Here is a 19,345-nt window from a genome sequence, read left to right on the forward strand (position 1 = left end):
ACCCAAAGATACTCATTTTGCAATGATCTAAAAAACAAAAACAGCTAATTCTCACATTTGTGAAGTGGGAACCAGTAAATGTTTGGAATTGCAAAGAAGTTGGGAAACTTGTGAAATAAATCCTACATTTCCCATAATGCAAATCGATTCAGACACGGATCATGAAGCACATTTTAGATGTGGCATGATTGCATACAAAAGTCACTGGAAAGATGTAAATGAGCACATTGCTAGGCGATGCTAACTGAAGTGAAGAAAACGTTTCAACTTGACAGAAGAAAATTCATGCTTATCCTGGGACTCTATGAATACATTTTATAAATGTGGTTACACAAGAGGATGAAAAGGAGAGAGACCTGAGGTAAACAATAGAAAGAATTGATCTTCACACAAACGCACTCCAAACACAGGTATGGTGCTAGCCATAGCTAATGTCTGTACAGCTGGTTCAGCAATTTGGTTGAACAAACATAGTCTATATGCAAATAACACAAGGCATACATTTCTAAATAAAATCTGGAATGCTAAGCTGAGATAACCCTGATGATGTTATTTTCTGACCTCTTTCTGAACCACAGGAAACATTAAAGCTGAGTAGTGCTTCTTATGATGAGTAAGCTGAACTTCCTGTGTAAAACTGGTGGAATTCCCCTTTGATGGATTGTTTCAGCACCAAGTTCATTGCAATATTTGTTTTGTTTGTTGGTTAGGCTACGGCATGTGTGTCTTCTGTCAATAGTCCAAAGTAAATGTGATGTTTGTTCCATATTGACTTGGTAAAAATGTATTCACAGTGATAAACAATGGGCAGACCCTGGGGGGTGGGTCCTGACTGGAAAAAACAATACTATTAATGGGATTCATTCATGTAACAACTGGTAAAGTGAAAGAGAAGAAACAGGGCAGCAATGGGGAATGAAACAGCACAGCAATACAGTGAGGTGATTTAAGGAAATGAAGGCAGGATATGTGACAGGATGAAGGTGAATAATACCGAGAAAACGGGAGCAAAAGTGGGCTGGGAGAGGAGGAGGGGTTGTGCTGAAGTGAGTGAGAGGGAGGAGAGGAAGGGAGGCAGGCTAAATCCTCACACCATTATTATCAGGACTCACATGCAGCCCTTTCTGTGATGGAGTGAAAGGAGATAGAGAGAGATAAAGAAAAGATGGAGTTAAAGAGGAAATGGAAAGCAGGATTACTGGTGTGACAGCACCGGCAGATGAACGGCAGCGCAACGGTGAGGGAGAGAGAGAAACTCTGGTGGGAAAAAAAAACAAATCAGTGCAACAGGATAAGGACCTGCTAGTGCACAGCCGGCCCGACCCCGCAGACCTGCCATCTGTCTCGCTGTTCTCTCCGTGTTCCCGACACTCCGACCATCAACCAACATCTGGATCACCTCACATCCATATGGGAAAGAGGGCGAGGGGGGCCAAAAAAAACAAATCTTACTGTCCCCTCATCCTTTTTGATCACACAGGACCTGAGAAGGCACATCATCACCAGGGGGATCCCTTGCTGCGGAGTACCATCACCACGGGGGCTGATAACTGGACCGAAGGAGGGAAAAACTTTTGCTTCAACGATGCAGAGGCGTGCGCAGGACCCCTCTTTATCTGTCTGTGAGATTTTCTAACTTCCCATGGATCTGTTGTGTCTCTTACCCCCGAGCAGGGTGAGGGAAAAGGAGACAGAGGAGGTGGAGAGGGGGAGGAAGGAGGAGACGGCGGGGAAGTGTCATCGCCGCTGCTGCTGAAGTGTTACCGGCATTTGTGCTCCTCTGCTGAAGAGGCATTTTATCAATCTTCCTCCCCCTCATTCCCTCCTCTCCTCATCCACCCAGCAGGGAGTCTGAGGGATACAGACAGAGAGCTAAACACTGTGGCTTAATGCACACAAACACACACGTTCAACGGCTGGCTGCCTGTCTAGGGGCTCCTGCACCTCTCGTCTGCTGTCACCCTCGTTTTCCCTCACTTTCCGTTTCCTCTCCTTTTCCATTTTGATGTCCTGTCTTCACCTTCATGACCACTTGTAAATGCGCTCACTGTGACACACAAAAATAGAGAGAAGTGAGAGAAGGGTGAAGAAAGTGAGGAGTTAGAAAGAGAGATTTTTGGAGGAACAGGGAGATCACATATGCTCTCTGTCACGTTGTGAAGTCCTCCAGGGGAGTGTGCAGACATCCAAAGCTGCCAAACACACATCACACACACACACACACACACACACACACACACACAGTCACTGATAACTCACACACACTCACTGTCACACAGAGACATGGTCTAAATGCGTACTCCTACAGGTGCTGAGAGGGGTGATAGGCAGATGAAAACCGGGTGAATAGGAAAGAAACAGAAATAGAGAAAAAGACATTTGGAGGATAGCAGCCGGTGGTGGAACGATGGAGCAGCAGGAGTTCAAGTTGGATGAAGGCAGAAAGCTCAGGTAAGTGTGTCACACACACTCTCTCACTCTCACACACACAAATACACATTCCTTCACAATCTTATTCTGTCAGTTAACCTGATCTGTCAGGAATTCATAGTTTTCATATATAAGTGAGGGTGGCAGAGCAATGGACAGAGACATAATAGATAGATATTAGAATAAGAAGCTCAGGGGGAGTGTGAGCATAGACACAGTATGAGTGCAGTCATACTTTCTGTTTTCATAAGTGAAGAGTTTCCTCAAGAGAAAGCTCCCATCTGCTGCTGACAGAAACAGAACAGCCAGTTGTTACTATAACAGGAACTACTGTAAGAGGACACATTAGCATTTTTCACTCTGAGGTTTAGGTTTAGGCAGTTAGCTGCTTGTTTGGAGTGTGCATGTGTGTGTGTCCACAATCCCTCCATACCTGCACACACGCTTACTCAATATGACTCATTTACCTGTGGGTAATGGATGTTACAGTTGCAGTGTATTGCTGTCGCATCAGTTACGTGGTGATGCTGATTGATTTGTCCCATAAGCTGTACATAGGTCTCGTTTTTCTCCATTAGTGACTGAAGCTTTCTGCTCCAGTTTACATATATCATGTTGCAGCAGCATGGACCACAGTTTCATTAACATAGACCAGTGGTTCCCAATGTAGGGTGTTTGGCCCTCCCAAAGGGTCCCAAGATGACTCAAAGGGGCCTCAAGATGATTAAAGGGACAGTAGAAGAATAAAAAAAAACATTTAATCTCTAATGAATTTTGTCTAATTCCTGTGTCCTCTTCTCTTTATGGCTTCTGAAATGTTCTTCTGAGGTTGCAAACTGTTGCAGTTTAAATATACCATGCAATATGATATACGTTGCAATATCGTAGTTACATAGGGACATCCCACCATGGGTGAAAAAAAAAATCTTTCTGTCTACAACACAGACAATCGGGAATATGTGTGAGTGAATGCATACTTGCACCATTTCATGTATGGATTTGTAAGTGTTTCAATGTCTGTTTTAAGCAGGTGAGGCAGCAGATTGGGTGTCACTGAGATTTTGCTTTACGTTTGATTGGAAAGGAGCCAAGCCCCCTGTCCCGTCAACGTCACTCATATTGGCTGATACATCCAGCCTGCAACGATTTCCTGTAAAGCTGTCAAATCTTTATGTGTGAGAGCGGGAACCCACAGAGAGATGGAGCTGCAGTGTTAGTGGCTAAAACCCCAATTATGATCAATTTTGTGGCAGACGCAATGTGATATGATTCATAATAAGCTCAGGGGTTAAGTATGACACACTCATTTATTAATATTGAGAGTTTAATTTGTATGTTTATTAGCTGTGTGTGTGTGTGTCTGTCTCTCTGTGTGTGTGTGAGAGTTGGGGCACAAATGCATAGCCTACATTAGCATGTACTTGAGAGAGCGCGATACACCCAGAACTCAACTTGTCTTCCACAATTAATCCATAAGGAGGAGAAGAACAGAAAAACAGGAAGAGAGGATGGAGCTGCTCCTAGTTCAGGCTCTGTGGTGTGTTTAATGTCATACACAACTGTTAATGTAAGTGTTTTAATGATGGCTTCATTGGGATGGGTGATCGAAGTTGAGTAGTCTCATTTATCCAAAGTGTGACTGAAGTCAGGAGTTTTTTCCTAGAGTACTGACACGTATTAAAGTTCATTAAATTTTTGTAACTGTACTAGACAGTGTCGCCCTGATCTATGCCCGTAGTGGTATGTGAAGGAACATACAGTTTACACATCCATTACTCATAAAGTTTGTTAGTGCAAGGAAGTTGAAAACGCGAACACACCAATAAGAAGGTGAAGTCTGATAATCCATGCTATGTTAACCTGCTAGTTTGCTAACTTAGGGTAAAATTTTTGTATCAGAGTGTTTAAGCATATTTAGCTGCAAATCCTTTTTTTGAATGCATGACTCATACTTGTAACAGTTGATTAAAATATCTTCCACTGCTGGTGACTAGTGACTTATATCAAAAGTGAGCATACTGGTGAAGCCTCCTGGCACTTGAAATGCTTAAAATCAAACATTAATTAGGAATTTCCAACATTAGTCAGTATAACAGTTTCAGAAAATAAAATCGCTGCTCTAGAATAAGTTTTCAGACTGGAATTTGTTGGACTGATTTAAAGTCCATTATAAATGAGGCTCTAGAGAATCCTGATGTTTCAAGCAGCTGTCAGAGCGCTGCGCCTGCAGTATGTTCATGAGAGGAAGGCCGTCTACTACATTAATACTAGCCCTCTAATTCAAGCCCCCTAATTAATGCAATCAAATCACTTTCATAGGTGCTGTGAAAAAACAAGGTTCAAGGCAGACGTTGATAATTCTCTGGAGATGATGCTCATCCCATCAACTAGATCCTCTCTGCACATTTCCTCTCCACCCCCCGGGGACTCAGCATAGGGACTCCATCATATCCCAGCTAAGTAGTTAAATGATTGAGCATTCACTACTGTATACGTAGTGTATGTCCCAGGAGGTATATGATAATTCAACAGTGGACAGACTTAAGCATCAGCTGAATATGTGGGAACAGGTTTTCTCATAATGGACCTAATGGTATTGTTTAATAGTGGCATATATGGTAGACAGTGTGTTTGTTCTACAAATGAGAACTCAATTATTAATCAATGTTTTTCTTTTAAAAGAGTTTGAGGAAAACTATTTTTTTATTCTCTTTGTAGGTACCTGAAAGTGCAACAATAATGAACAAACAAGAGTTTGGGTTTATTCATATGCTTCCACTTTAAAGCACTGGATGCTTTTGTCAATGTTTTTGGCTAGTGAACACTTAAATCAAGGCTTGCTACAGGTTGCACAAGCAGAGAAATGAAAGAATAATGAGGATGTTTTGTTGGATAAACCTTCAGAAGCTAAGAGGCTGAAAATATTCAGTATTACTTGAGTAAAAGCTCAAAAACGAGGATGAATTTGTGTAGCATTTCTTCGTTTTCTGATTTGATGCCCCTATCTGCAGGACAACATAATTTGTGCTTTCCAAAAATGTTACAAATTACTGTTTTAGGTGAGAAATCAATATTTAAGGTCTGGTTATGTTTAGGGAAAGATCATAGTTTGGGTAGAAATAAGTACATAATTAAGGTTAGGGAAGCATCCGGGTTTGATTTAAACTTGCTTATTGAAAGGGTAGGGGAGCTTTATCATCATGGTTTCAATTATAAACTTGGTAAAAGTTATAGATCGATCATGATCATGCTTAATAAACAACATTGACCGTCAGTCGGAACCAGGGCATGAACAGTTGTTTCCAGAGTTAAACATCACCTGACCTCCTCATTTGCTCCTGATGGATAGGAGTCATAGTTACTAAGATTAGGCTTTCCCGCTTGAATGTAAACATTTTGGCCATCTGCTGAAACAGCTGATTCTGTTGTTTTTCTAGGGCAGACAGTCTCCAATTATGAATCAATGTTGTTCTTTTTTCCCATTGTTATGAATTAATTACATGGGGGAAAAAATCATATTTTTACTTTTTGGAAAGTGCCACATATTAATTGGCTTTATACTTCTTTCAAAGTCTACTTTCTAGCAGGGTACACCAATGTTTTGGGCTCATAAACACTTAAATCAATGCTACACAGAGTTCAATGGTTCAATGATTTTGCATTTTTAGGATGTTATGTTTGATACAGGGGTGGCGGGGTGGTGCAGTGGTTAGCACTGTAGTATGCATGTTCGCCCCGTGTACGTGTGGGTTTTCTCCGGGTGCTCAGGCTTCCTCCCACCATCCAAAGACATGCAGGCTAGGTTAATTGGTGTCTCTAAATTGTCCTTAGGTGTGAGTGGTTGTCTGTCTATGTGTGGCCCTGCGATGGACTGGCAACCTGTCCAGGGTGTACCCCGCCTTTTGCCCAATGTCAGCTGGGATTGGCTCCAGCCCCCCTGCAACCCTGTACACAGGATAAGCAGTTGATGATGGATGGATGTTTGATAAATTTTCAACGTTTATCCCAACATGGCAGAGCTGTACTCCATCTGTAAATCTCCATAATAATAGGAAACCGGGTGCACGCACTACCACACTCAATCACGTGATCGCACACGTGAATGTAATTTAGGAAAATAAGTGCATATGTGATTACAACATTTTAAAAAAATTTAGTGTGATGTTTTCCCTTATATCCCTCTCTGTCTGTCTTGTATTTTTTCCTTTATTTAGTTTTTAAAATTCTGTTAAAAAAGATAACATGATAGTCAGCTTACTGTTGTGTGCTGTGTTTGTGTGTGTGATTGCAATTTAGATACAACACATTGTGGTCTGTCCCCTGTGTTCACGACGTCCTTTCTATGTCGTAATCACACTCTGTTATATTGCTGCTAATCTGGAGCAGACACGCCCACTCTGTCACCACACACACACACTGCTAATCTGAGGCCCCATTATGGTCCCCTTTTTCAGAGATTACACTGTTAAATTAACACTTGACCTTCTCTCCAGTCATATTCATCTGTTTTTATGTATTGCAATTGTCCTCCTGTTTCCACAATTACCATTTTCCTCCACCACTTACTTACCCTGGCCACTTTGTGTGTGCTTGTACAAATCACCCATACTTAAAACTCATTGCTTTTCCCGCATTACTGTCACTTGCGTAGTACCGTCTGCAAATGCAGAGAGCTTAAATTCATAGTAACACATCACAAACAAGTAAAATTCAATAAAGATATTGGAAACTGTTCCCTGTTTCCTCTGGCAGATGAAAAAGAAGCAGTAATTTACAAAATGATTTGAGTCAACAAATTATACTTCATAAAGGAATTGTGGTAGCGCAGCAGTAATTTATATGCACATACTTATTGCTGCATAAACCACTAATTTACAATCAAACCTAGATGTAAAAATTCTCTTCATGATCTTCTTTTTTAGACAGTAAGTGTAATTATTCTGTGTAAGTTTGCAGCTCAGTTATAAATCCATCTCAAAATATAAACATATTCTAGTCCATATCCAGACTTTAATCATGTGAAGATACACTATCTCTCTCTCTCTACAATATTAATCAAACTCTATAACTCGCAGATTGTAAAATTAGCTATGTACATGCCCGTGGTTGGTAAATAAAACAGTGGGTTGAGGATTATATGTGTTACATGTTTTATCTGCTTTAGCTGTATATATAGGTAAGATATCTATCGTGCGATTTCTTTTGTCTTTTATTCCGCAGATTATTTAAAATACAATTGTGTGAATAGTGTGTAAAATACAATTGTCTCACATCTGCCACTTACAATCTGTGCCTTTCAAAGTTTTTCTACGTGGGTGTGGGTTTGTTTTTAATCTCCACCTAGGACAAGTGGGTGGCGGGTTAACGGCCGCTCTGTGCAAGAATCATATAATGATTCATTGGAGACTGATCAAATTATCTTGGGGAGTCAGAACAAGCAATCACAGGATTTACAAGAGAAAAAGTGTTCTGCTATGAGGAAAATCTGCATGACCTCCCTGGGGAATCTGTGTAAATCATATTTCAGATTTTGAGATGTGGTTTTACATGTACCCTCCAAATAACCCCTGTCTATATGAACTTGATAATACAACTAAAATGGCCAAAGGTTAAAAATGTCACTATGCAGACGACACTGCTCAATACAATTCTAATACACAAGTTGTTAACTAAAAATAAAATGTGACTTTTGAAAATGCAGTTATCTTAAAGAAAATGGAATCAAAATGTCTTTGAATTGTGGAACCAAACATCTCCTAAAAGCTTAACAAAAACACAAACATATCAATGAAGTTATCCTTCATAAAGCCTGCTCCATGTTTTGACTTAAGGTTGATCTATCAGCAGCATCTAATGACAAAGACAGATTGTCTTTCAAAGGTTTAAACTGTATATTTATTGCTATGTGCACCCAAAGCCCAGCAGCTTAAAACCTTATTAAGGTGAATGATTGATATGCCGGGAGCATGAACAGTGAGGAGGGGTGGGACACATTTAACCCAGTGTTGCTTTGAAAGGAGCTTTGATTCAAAGCTGGGAGGTGCTGTTAATTATCAGGGTGTCTCAGATGAGACCGACACTCTGTATAAAACTCCCCACTATATATGTGTGTGTATGTGGAAATTTTTATTTGCCATAAGAAAGCTCACTTGCTTTTATCAAAGGTTTAGGTCGATCTTCAAACAACAAATTTGCTTGAAGTGGCTAGCTGCATATGCAAATGTTGATGGTATACTTAGTGCTATGAGTTATATGGCCCATTTTAAGTGATCCAACACTATGCTCCTGTAATTTTATCGTATCCAATGTTTCTAAATTTTTTTTAGATTACAATAGAATACAACCTGCTATGTAGTCTCAGAGGACTGTCAGAGTCTACCCAAACCAGAGATGCTCACAAGTCTTTGAGCTAGAGTCCAAGTCATGTCTCAAGTCTCTGAGCTAGAGTCCAAGTCAAGTCTCAAGTCTCTCATGGTTATTACGAATGATGTATCACCTGCTGCGTTCAATCCAGGTTGCGTATAAAACTGCATAGCTATAAGGAATACTGTAACTGTAACCTGTTTTTCATTTACAGAGCACAACCATGTAATGCGCAATGCAATTATTGACGGCTTATTAAATACTGTAAGTCAACACACTTCCCAGACACTTAAACCCAGTGTAACGTCAACTAAATAAAACTGTGATGTTGCATAATCAACAATAAACCAGTAACCTGTTTTTAACTTACAGAGCACAAGCATGTAGCCTAATGTACAATGCGTCTACAATTAATGACTTATTATAAGCTTAATTATAAACTACTGTAAGTCAACAAACCCTGTTGACTCTCAAACCCAGTGTAAAGCAACAATAAAGCTGTAACCTGTTTTTAACTTACAGAGCACAACCATGTAATGTGCAATGCAATCAATGACAGCTTAAACTACTGTAAGTCAACACATCCCCCAGACTCTCAAACCAGTGTAACGTTATAACTAAATAAAACTATAATGAACAATAAACAATTTAATCAACAATAAACCTGTAACGTCTTTCTAGCCAACGGTAATAATTAACGTGATGGCAGCCAGCAGGGCCTAAATGATTACGTTAATCGACTACCACAAGTTTGGCAAGTAAACCAACGCTCATTCATCTTTTCATAACGAACGACAGTCGGAGTAAACCTCTAGTAGGTCGTAAATGAAGTAAGAAGCAAGCTAACATTAGATTGCCAATGCTGAGCTGGTGGTGTGTACTCACCACAGGTTACTAACCTATTTGCGTTCAGCATTTCTTTGTTTGGGTCTTGTTTTATGAAGTTTTAACGCCAAAGTTTATAATGAATGGCACAGCAGCTGTTTGTTGTCCTCTCTCACGCAGCAGATGCTATGTGTTACGTAGGCAGGTTATAGATAACGGAGGGAGGGAATAACTAACCAATCCATGGTGAAGTAAATAATAATAAAAAAAAACCTTATATAAAAACACACAACTCAGACGGTTACATCCCGGGGGCATCCAGGGGATGTGGGACTAACAATTTTTCAAATTAACAAATTTGAATTCCCAGGGTGGAAAGTCAAGCAGGTGACACAGGCTCACATTTTAACAGAAAGTTATTAAAATCAGACAGCAAAACGGAACAACAACCCGTAGGGACTTTAATAATCACAACAAAAGTTATGGGGGGTGTCATAATGTCACTGAGACTAGGGCTGTTGTGGTGAAGTAATTTCCCCCGTGGTAATATGTTGGGGCTCAACAGCGCGGTTTTTGGTATTATCGCATTTTTCATCAATTAAGTAATTTGGTGCCATATAGCATAGTGAGAGGATCTCGCATCACTGCACAGTGAGCCGTAACAGCAGCTTTATGGTCGGAGCATGCTAGCTGCTGTGTGCCAAGCAAACTCATTTTTGTGGTTTGACTGTGGCTTTTTCACACGTACCATTAGCTATATTATTAGCTTCAGGGTATGTTTATCAAGTCAATTTACATACCGCAGCAACACACACACACACACACACCGTCCGACGTAAACCGTCCTTGAACCATTACAGAGCTTGTTACGGTTGTGGACCTGAACATTGCGGTAGTTGCGGTGCTTGCCATCCTCCACGGTAGGCTTGACCAGTAGCACGGTAACATTATTTAAATTTTGAGGTTATCGTGACAGCCCTAACTGAGACCAATGAAGATGAGGAGCAAAGGAGGAATTTCAGTGACACAAACACAAAATCTGTAGTAGGTCACAGAGCTGTTAATGCATGATACAATCTTGGAAAATGTATGTAAATTTCTGGGTCTTTCATGTTGCGATGTGTTGTTTCGACAAATGTTTCTAATACTGAATATTTGTACTGACTGTAATCACTGATGGAAAAGTAACATCTAGTACTGTACTTGAAGCAACATTATGTAAGATTTGGTGTGATTTTACACCTCTACTGTTTCATATTGTAATTTACTGTTGTTATAAATAAGGACAGCTGTATGCGTGGATTTATTGTTTGTACATTTCTTGATCGAATTACATGATATAAAAAACTAGAAAGTTGGAAACTATGCTTACACAGCCAAACATCAAGCAAGTGCGACACAAGACATTGAGATATTACTTATTAATCCAACAAAAAGAATGCCACCTTGGCATCTGTCTTGCAGCCTTTTTATTTCACGAAGCTCTCACAAATTTCCGGGAGCCTCTTGCTCAGTCACTCTCTTTTCTTAGCTTCCTCCTTCCTCTTTGGTCTCTTCGCCTCTGCCATTAGCTAACGTTATGCCTGCTTGCCCCGCTCCAGCACGACACCAGTGCCGCTCTCCACCAGCAGCAGCATAATGTTGCTTGAAACTAATACGTTTGCTAACATCAACACAAGATTTGTCGGATAAACCTCTGTTTGTGAAACCACTGGCTGATTTTGCTTGATTTGACAACTTTGCTAACACAGGCAAACACAGATTGATCCCCCTAGGGGATATTCACAAGGCCACCCATCACTATATAAAATAATCAAAATTAGCTACCTGCTGTAACATAAAAGTTATGTACACGTGATGGCATCAAAAATGTGAATCCAAAAATATAACAAATTATTAAGTTTGTTTGGTGTACACTTTTGTACTTTTACTTTACTTTATATTTTTTTTATAGTGAGGTACTGCTACTTTTACCTAAGTAAAAGATCTAAATGCTTCTTTCAACACTGTTTGTAGTGAACGTAAATGTATTAAACTTATGTACACAACATACCGATAACACCAGATGGTGTATGTATATTTAAGGCAGTACCATAAAACTGTGTTAAACTTGCCTTGAAGTGCAGTCACAACGTCTGTGATTGGTTTGCGGTATCCTATCTTCTAAGGAAAAGTGGTCAGTGGTTCAGTAATTACAAAATAGTCATCCAATTGGCTATGACAAGATGTGAGCATGTAATTAAATTTAAATGAAAGTCACCAAAACTAGAGCTTTACATTTACACAACTAATTAATTTGCAGATTTCAAAAGCAATTAGTGTAGCATCTTTTTCACTTCTTGTATTTCTGTGGGTAGGTCGATGACATCACAGCATGTGGTACGAGGCTGGCTGAAGTAATGCAATTCCAGCGATGAGGGTCGAGGACCTGTGTGACATTTTTGGCATCCTGCTTGCACTGTGTGTGTGTGTATGTGTGTGTGTGCTGAATCAGCCATGCGTAGAGATAGAGAGGTGATTACAGTCATGACACTGGGGGTTGGATTATGGAGGATTACATGCACGCAAACTTGCACACACATACACACACAGTTTTCCTCATGACACAAAAGTCTAAATGCAGGTCTAATACTATCATACAAAAGGGTCAGAGAGAGAGACAGACAGACCAGGAGAGAGAAATAAGGGATGGATATGTACTACCGGATTATGATGAATTATGTCAAAAACATCATGAAAGTAAAGCAGCTTGTATGTTTGACTGTTCTCCCTTCCTCCCTCTCCCTTTTCTACCCTTCTTTCCAGGCAGTAGGCTGCCAACATGGCCGTTCCCAGGGGACATCGTCCTCACTCTCCTTGGCCTCCTCTCTTCCACCTCCTCCTCTTCCTCCTCCTCCTCACACCCTCCCCCATCCCCCTGCTGGCCCGGCCGCTCCTCATCCACCCATCCATTAATGTGGCAGTGGTATTCAGCGGCTCCAGCTACCAGAATGAGGTCAGAGGTCGTCTCAGCGGGGAAAACTTCGTGGACCTGCCTGTGGTGGTCAGCCCAGTCACCGTGCTGGTCAACGACACCAACCCCCGTGACCTTCTGACACGCCTCTGCGATACCATGGCAACAGAGAGACTGCATGGCGTGGTCTTTGAGGATGATGTGGGCTCGGGTGCCGGCGCTCAGGTAAAAATGATTTATTCATTTTTTGGTTTTCTGATAAAACATCCTCTCCAGAGTCACGGTGTTCAGTCGCCCACAAACGTGTTTCCTAAAGCTGCACATGGCAACATTTTTATGTAAAAAAGGACTTGTCCTGTCAGGTTGAATCACAAAGTGGGTCTGCAGAAAAGAAGAACTAATTAAGATGCCAAGCATGTACTATCTTTGTTCAAATTGAATTACGGTGTTGGTATGGTTTAGGATCATAAAGGGAGAAGAAGTGACATCAGAATGTAAAAGGAAAATGCAAACAGTGTCCTAAACAAAAGACCTACCAGGAAAGGTTTGCTCAAAGTACTGTTAAATATTACTTAACTGTAAAATTACTTTTGTAAAAATGCACCACACTGATTTGTAACATTCTACCCCTACCCCAATCCCAGCTGGCATCGGGCGAAAGGCGGGGTACACCCTGGACAGGTCGCCAGTCCATCGCAGGGCGACACATAGACGAACAACCACTCACGCTCACACTCACACCTAAGGACAATTTAGGGTCACCAATTAACCTAGCCCGCATGTCTTTGGACAGTGGGAGGAAGCTGGAGCACCCGGAGAGAACCCACACAGACATGGGGAGAACATGCAAACTCCACACAGAAAGGCCGGGGCAACTGGGATTTGAACCCACAACCTTCTTGCTGTGAGGCGACACTGTACCACCGTGCCGCCCACAAAATGGGCCCCCACTAATAAAAATATTGCTTCGTTGCGCTGCAAGTGAACTAAAAACTCCACAGGGTTAAGATACCAGTGCAGTCCTATCACTGGTGCTTTCAACTTCTTTATGCAAACACAGAATCTGTCTGTTTTGTTTTCAGGTGGCAGAAGTGGCACAGATCCTGGACTTCCTGTCCACTCAGACAACTCTGCCAATTGTGGGCATCAGTGGCGGCTCTGCAGTTGTCATACCATACAAGGTATTGTCAAAATAATGTGTTGGTCATTTCTGCATTGATCCAGCACCACCCTGCAGCTTGAACCAGGGCTAGAGTCGTGTGCCTTGTTGCCATGCCACAGGGATGACACACACACACAAAAATGATTTAACATTTGTCACAAACACTATAATGAGCAATTAAGGAAGCAAGAAAAAACAGTAGTAAAAAGATGAATAGCAACCTGTAATGTAAACCCTGTCAGCAGCAGCACCCGCACATCACAGCCTCCTGTCTTAGTCAGAACTCTTCCACACCGGCGTCATTCAGCTTAAAACAACTTAAGTAGGTCAGAGCAGTGAAACCTACTTTGGCAGGCAGCTTGCATGCAAATATTTGGATGTGAGCAATACAGATGGGTGAATTATCAGCGATGACTGCAGCCATCGACCCTCATCAGCTCCTTTAATCCCTGACTGAAAAAGTCTGAGTTGTAGGAAGGGAAACTTTGCAAGGCGAGACAAGTGCTATGGGCGATCTGTGCCTCAATCAATCATCCCGGTGCACTTGAAGAGCAGCAGGGTTTTCCTGCTATGATTTAGCATGTATCTCATTGATGAATGGAGATGGAGCACAGTGAGCTGTGTAGTTAGATTGTAAAGAGGAGATTGATGACACTAGACGGATTAATCTGTACCTTTTTTTCTCCTTTTGAGTCACAAAATGGCTCCATGCCTTCTTCCTCTCATTCTCTTCCCTTCCTTCCTTTAATTGCTTTACTGCCATCATCAACACCTTGTATTTATAGAACCAACTCTCACACATAGAAACACACATGTAAATGAACACCCTCACATATTAGAGCACACACAGCTAAATGTGTGCATTGCTACACCTATCCACCGCAAGAAGCATCCATACTGAGCTGAAAAGTGTGGTTATATAGCTGCAAGTGGATTTCATCACCAGGCAACATTTTGTAAACTAAAGCATGTTGTATTTATCAGCTTCCTGTTAATCAAAAGGTATCAGCAGATGTCACGTCATAGATGGGTATTAAACAGGAGGAGTTGTAGCTGCAGGAGGGTGATTGATTTGCTGTATTTTGATAGCAGAACGGGAAAGGCAGAGCGAGTGCGTAAGAGACAGAGGGAGGAGAAAGATGCTTCGATGAAGCTTGCCTGACAGCTGCCTGAAGGCAGTGTTTTACTGTCACAGAAAAGTCACCCTTTCCTCTGTCACGAGTGAGATAGTTATTCTTGTTTCTCCGCTTCTTTCTTTCCCATTCCTTTTCCATGTTTCTTCCTCTTTGTCCTATTCTCACCATGTCTCATTTCCCCCTCATTTCCATATTTACGTTTAGTCTCTATCCCTCCAAGTTTACCATCTTTCCCTCCATCACCTTTAGTCCTTGACACGTTTGAATACAGATTCTTGGCCCTGTTGTGCGTCGTCTGAATCCATTGAGGCCGTGGCTAGACACGAGAGGCCAGTGCTCTCTTGGAGCTCCAGACCCCATTAAATTGTTAATTAGACTTTGCAGGAGGCTGAAACACCCCTACAGCTTTCATCGTTCACCCCAAAATCTAGTCTATTTTTCTGTTTTGATCCATATTCATTGCATAACCTCACCCTTCCCCCTTCCCGTCGCTGCTTTAACTTAAATTGGCAAAGAGGTGGTTCATATTTTCTCAAGATGTGCTTTTGATACTTGTCCCAGGCAGTTTTTCCACAGTGTAAAGTCACTCTGAGAATATTTGGGGCAAAGTGTGTCAGTTATCAACAATCTCTGGTTTGTAATTTGCAGAGACGATCACGGCTGGCTCAGTCTTAGTTATTTAACCTCTCTACTTGATAGAGGCAAAAGACAAGCGGAGGGGATGTTATCTATTGTACTGACTGTTTGTCTGACGAGCCCAGTGTTGAGTGACAGTTCTCTATATAGCACAAAGAGTAAATCACTCTCCTCTGAGGTCTGCCTGTCGAAGGCCTCATTCAGCCCTCCTCCTTACACTCCCCCTCAATCTCTTTCTCTCTCTTGTACTCTTCTTTGTTGTCAGCAAGGCAAAAAAAAACCTTGTCAGAGGTGTCTTGCACAATGGGACAGGTGGATTGGATGGAGAAAGACATATGTGTGAGCGCATGATTCTCTTAGGGGATAAAAGAACTCAATAGTGCTTGATTATCAATAGCCTGACGATGATGAATTTCTTTGATGGCTGGTTTAAAAAGAAGCAGCAACCGCCCGGGCCGCCTATTTATGGTTCCTGTCTCAGTGATCTCTCTATGGCAAACAACAAGGAAGGAGGGAGTGAGACAAAGATGAAAAGATTGAAGGGAGGAGAGGAAGCGTGTCTTTTGTCAGATGGCACACACATCAAGCGAAGGCAAAGAGGAGGAAATGAAAGAGCGTGAAGAACAGCTGAGAAAAGGCATAAAGACTGTTCAATAGGGCCTGCGAGGGACAGAGAAAAAATATTACAACGTGTCTCTCTGAGGAGTTGGAGATGTTGAGTGTGTTTTGTCTTTGTGTGTGTTCTTGGCTGGCTGGCTGTGAGTCATTGGATTGTGCTAGGTGATCATTAGAGGGTGCTGCATCCAGATGTCGAGTCATGGGAGTAACATAGCAGGAGACAAAGGGAGGAGAAGAAGAGGGAGGAAACTGCCCATAGAAACAACAAGAAACTTTACTGACAGCAAAACTTTAACTTATTCCACTGTTTGAAAAACAAGTATTCCAATTATGAGGTAAAACAAGTATCTCTACATTTGAGAAACATTACATGGCCAAAGTTGAAGGGATCCAAGGAGCCTAGTCCAAACAATGTAAAAGTCCATGTGGGCAGGGGTGTCAACATTCTTAAATGTTTATATTCTTCTTATTGTCAACAAATCTAAACTAGACCAAAGACCCAAACCAACAATGAACTGAGCCTACTAACAAGTGTAGACATGATATTAACTTCTCAAAAACACACCCATGAGTCCTACTGTTGCACTGTGTGATATGTTCCTTCATTACAATGAACACACAATGTGCTTTATTTTGAGTCATTTACATCAGCCTGTTGCTGTACATACTAGAGCACCAAACATTTGCCTAAAACTACAGTGCAGTAAAGTTTTAGGGGGATTATTTTGCCTTTTTATAAAAGCAAAAGTATATTTGTGACCTATTTTAAGGATTTAGCACGCATTTGGGCCCATTGCTCTGGAAGCTGGAAAGTATTGACCATGGATATATGTAACAAATTTCATGGCAATTTATCAAATATCATAGTTCTAGGGAGTTTAAACCTGCACTCTGATGGAAGCAAACTGAAAGCTCTGTTTAAAGGCTGTCCCATATAATAACTTGACCTCACTGTGTTGTTCTGACTCGATACAAATGGCACCAGTGACTGTGACTATGGTTAAATTCACCTGCCTCCTCTGCTTGATGATTCATAAAAAACTCGCAAAACACACTGGACTATCTCAAAGTAAACACCAAACTTCAAATGTGTTTTTGAAAAGGTGACATTTTTGGTGAAAAATTATTTTCAAAGGACATAAATACTGGCTTTTGTAAAACTTTTTGTAGTTTACTCGTTAGTACTTGTTAAATAATGAGGGTGTAGTAGAACATGTTGTTGTGGCTGCTGTGAAACATTGTGGGAGAGAGCAGATTAATTAACTACAAATGACAACTCTTGTCTATTATCGTGAAGCACTATTTAATGTTGTCTGTTTCTGAGGGAAAACATAGTGAATGTTTGATCACACAAACCAGTTTTAATTCTTTAGAGTCAAATAATAAGTGATCAGGGTTGTAGATGATGACAAAGTCCGGAATAAACAAAGCTGGCAGGTAAACTTGCCTTTTAAGTGTGCACAAGAAACTGTTGAGCTTGAGTATTCAAGCGTATAACATCATTTATTACTATTCAAAGCTGTCAGTAGAAGATCATATTTCAGGAGTTGCAGTCTCAGTCTAAGGCTGCAGTCTAAGGTCACACTCTGTGTTATTGGACCAAAGTGATGCAATGAAACAGACGCCTCTTAATGGATCACTGTGCAAGTTTCTTTTTTTGGCATTTGTTTCTGTGGCCAGACTGACCCGCTTTCTCCGTTTGTCCTTCTGTAGTTCTGTCTCTTCTCTCTCCATCCCCTCACGTCTGTCTCTCTCCTGGCCTCATGGTCTAGAAACAAGAAACTCCATAAACAGGTCATGATCACTGGGAGTGAAAGTACGTTAATGGCTAGGCCACGTCCAAGCTTAACAGCGTGGCACCATAATTTCAGTAAGGTAGTCATTCAAGCTGATAATGCAATGGCTTTGCGTGGCAAAATTGAAGTAAATTGATTTGGGAGTGTTTGATTATATATCCAGGGATGCTGGAAAGGCAGGAAAGTTTCCCTCCACAATTGAAAATTAATCAGTTTAGCACTTCTGCAAAAATAACGAGGTCAAGAAATGTTCACTTTACCACGGTAGAGCGTAATTATCTGTTAAAACAAACTGGGTTGACATGTAACAAGCGTACTCATCCACACTACTGCTGGGATTGTTTCTATTTAAAGGGTCAGTACACCTGACATCTGTCTCTGAGAAAAAATAATACCTATCCTCATATACCTACACTTTACATTTATACTCATGTGTCCATATATCGGATAGCCAAGTATATATCTTTATATATATTTTACTTTTGCATTGTACCGACAGAACAACTGTAGTTGCCGAAGATTATCACATAACTGCTTGAAGAGAGAGGACAAGCTGGTACATATATTTTGTATTTACTTGTAATTATTCATTCCAGTTTTACATCATCTAGAGTCCATCTTTTTTCAAATGCATTTTCCACATTTCTTATTTTGTGAGTCAGTTTCTCCATATGTTATGCTTCAATGTGATTCCCAGGATTTTAACAAAATGACTTTCTACAGAAGAAATAGTCCCATTCAGGGCCATAACTAAGGTTTAGGACACCAAAAAAACAAGTAAGTTATTATAAAAATGATTTTGTTTTTACCGGAATTACATGAATACAGTAGTGTAGCTTTGGAACCAAATTTAAAGTTGGGTAAACCTATAGCTAACCCATCACTAATGTTTAACTCCACAAAAGCTCAGTGTAACCACAGTTTTGTCTGCTGGTGGAGCTTTAGATATATTCAGATTCTTTTAGCGTCTTACTCATTCTGTGAAAACTGTGGCTCCGGGAAGGAGCTTTCAAAAGTCTGGGAAAATCAAACTCAATCTGGGTTTAGGTTTGGAGACATTTTTAACAAGAGAGCCTGTGTTACACCTGTAGTGGAGTTGAAAGATCGGTGTGTTTAGCAGGCAGAGAGGATATTTCAAGTTGCACTATTGGAAGAGTAAGATCCAGTGTTTTGTATATCCAAAACATAGATTTGCAAAGTAATTATGGCCATCAGATACGTTTAGTGGTGTCAAAAGTATGGCTGCAGCTATCAATTATTTTAGTAATTGAGTGTACTACTGATTATTCCATAGATTCATCGAGTAATCGGATAAGAAATACTTTTGCTCTGCGTCATCAGTACCAGGGGCAGTTGTGTAACTCACATCACTGTACGACCCAAACTCACGGACTAACCAGTCCGAGAATAACAACAAACGCACGTT

At 40.9% G+C, this 19,345-nt stretch overlaps 1 protein-coding gene across 1 annotated transcript in view; it reads left to right on the plus strand.

Moving 5' to 3' along the window:
- The first annotated feature begins 1,108 nt into the window (after nt 1-1,108).
- Nucleotides 1,109-19,345, plus strand: part of LOC119915424 (glutamate receptor ionotropic, NMDA 2C-like) — a 54,926-nt gene continuing 36,689 nt past the window's right edge. The window contains exons 1-3 of the mRNA XM_038734955.1: nt 1,109-2,451; nt 12,424-12,796; nt 13,654-13,752. Coding sequence (XP_038590883.1) covers nt 12,440-12,796; nt 13,654-13,752 — 456 coding nt within the window. The 5' untranslated portion in view covers nt 1,109-2,451; nt 12,424-12,439. The remainder of the gene's footprint in view (nt 2,452-12,423; nt 12,797-13,653; nt 13,753-19,345) is intronic.

This window comes from Micropterus salmoides, unplaced genomic scaffold (genome assembly GCF_014851395.1).
Source record: "Micropterus salmoides isolate LMB-PRFRI ecotype aquatic unplaced genomic scaffold, ASM1485139v1 Ms_hic_scaffold_21, whole genome shotgun sequence".
Taxonomy (NCBI): domain Eukaryota; kingdom Metazoa; phylum Chordata; class Actinopteri; order Centrarchiformes; family Centrarchidae; genus Micropterus; species Micropterus salmoides.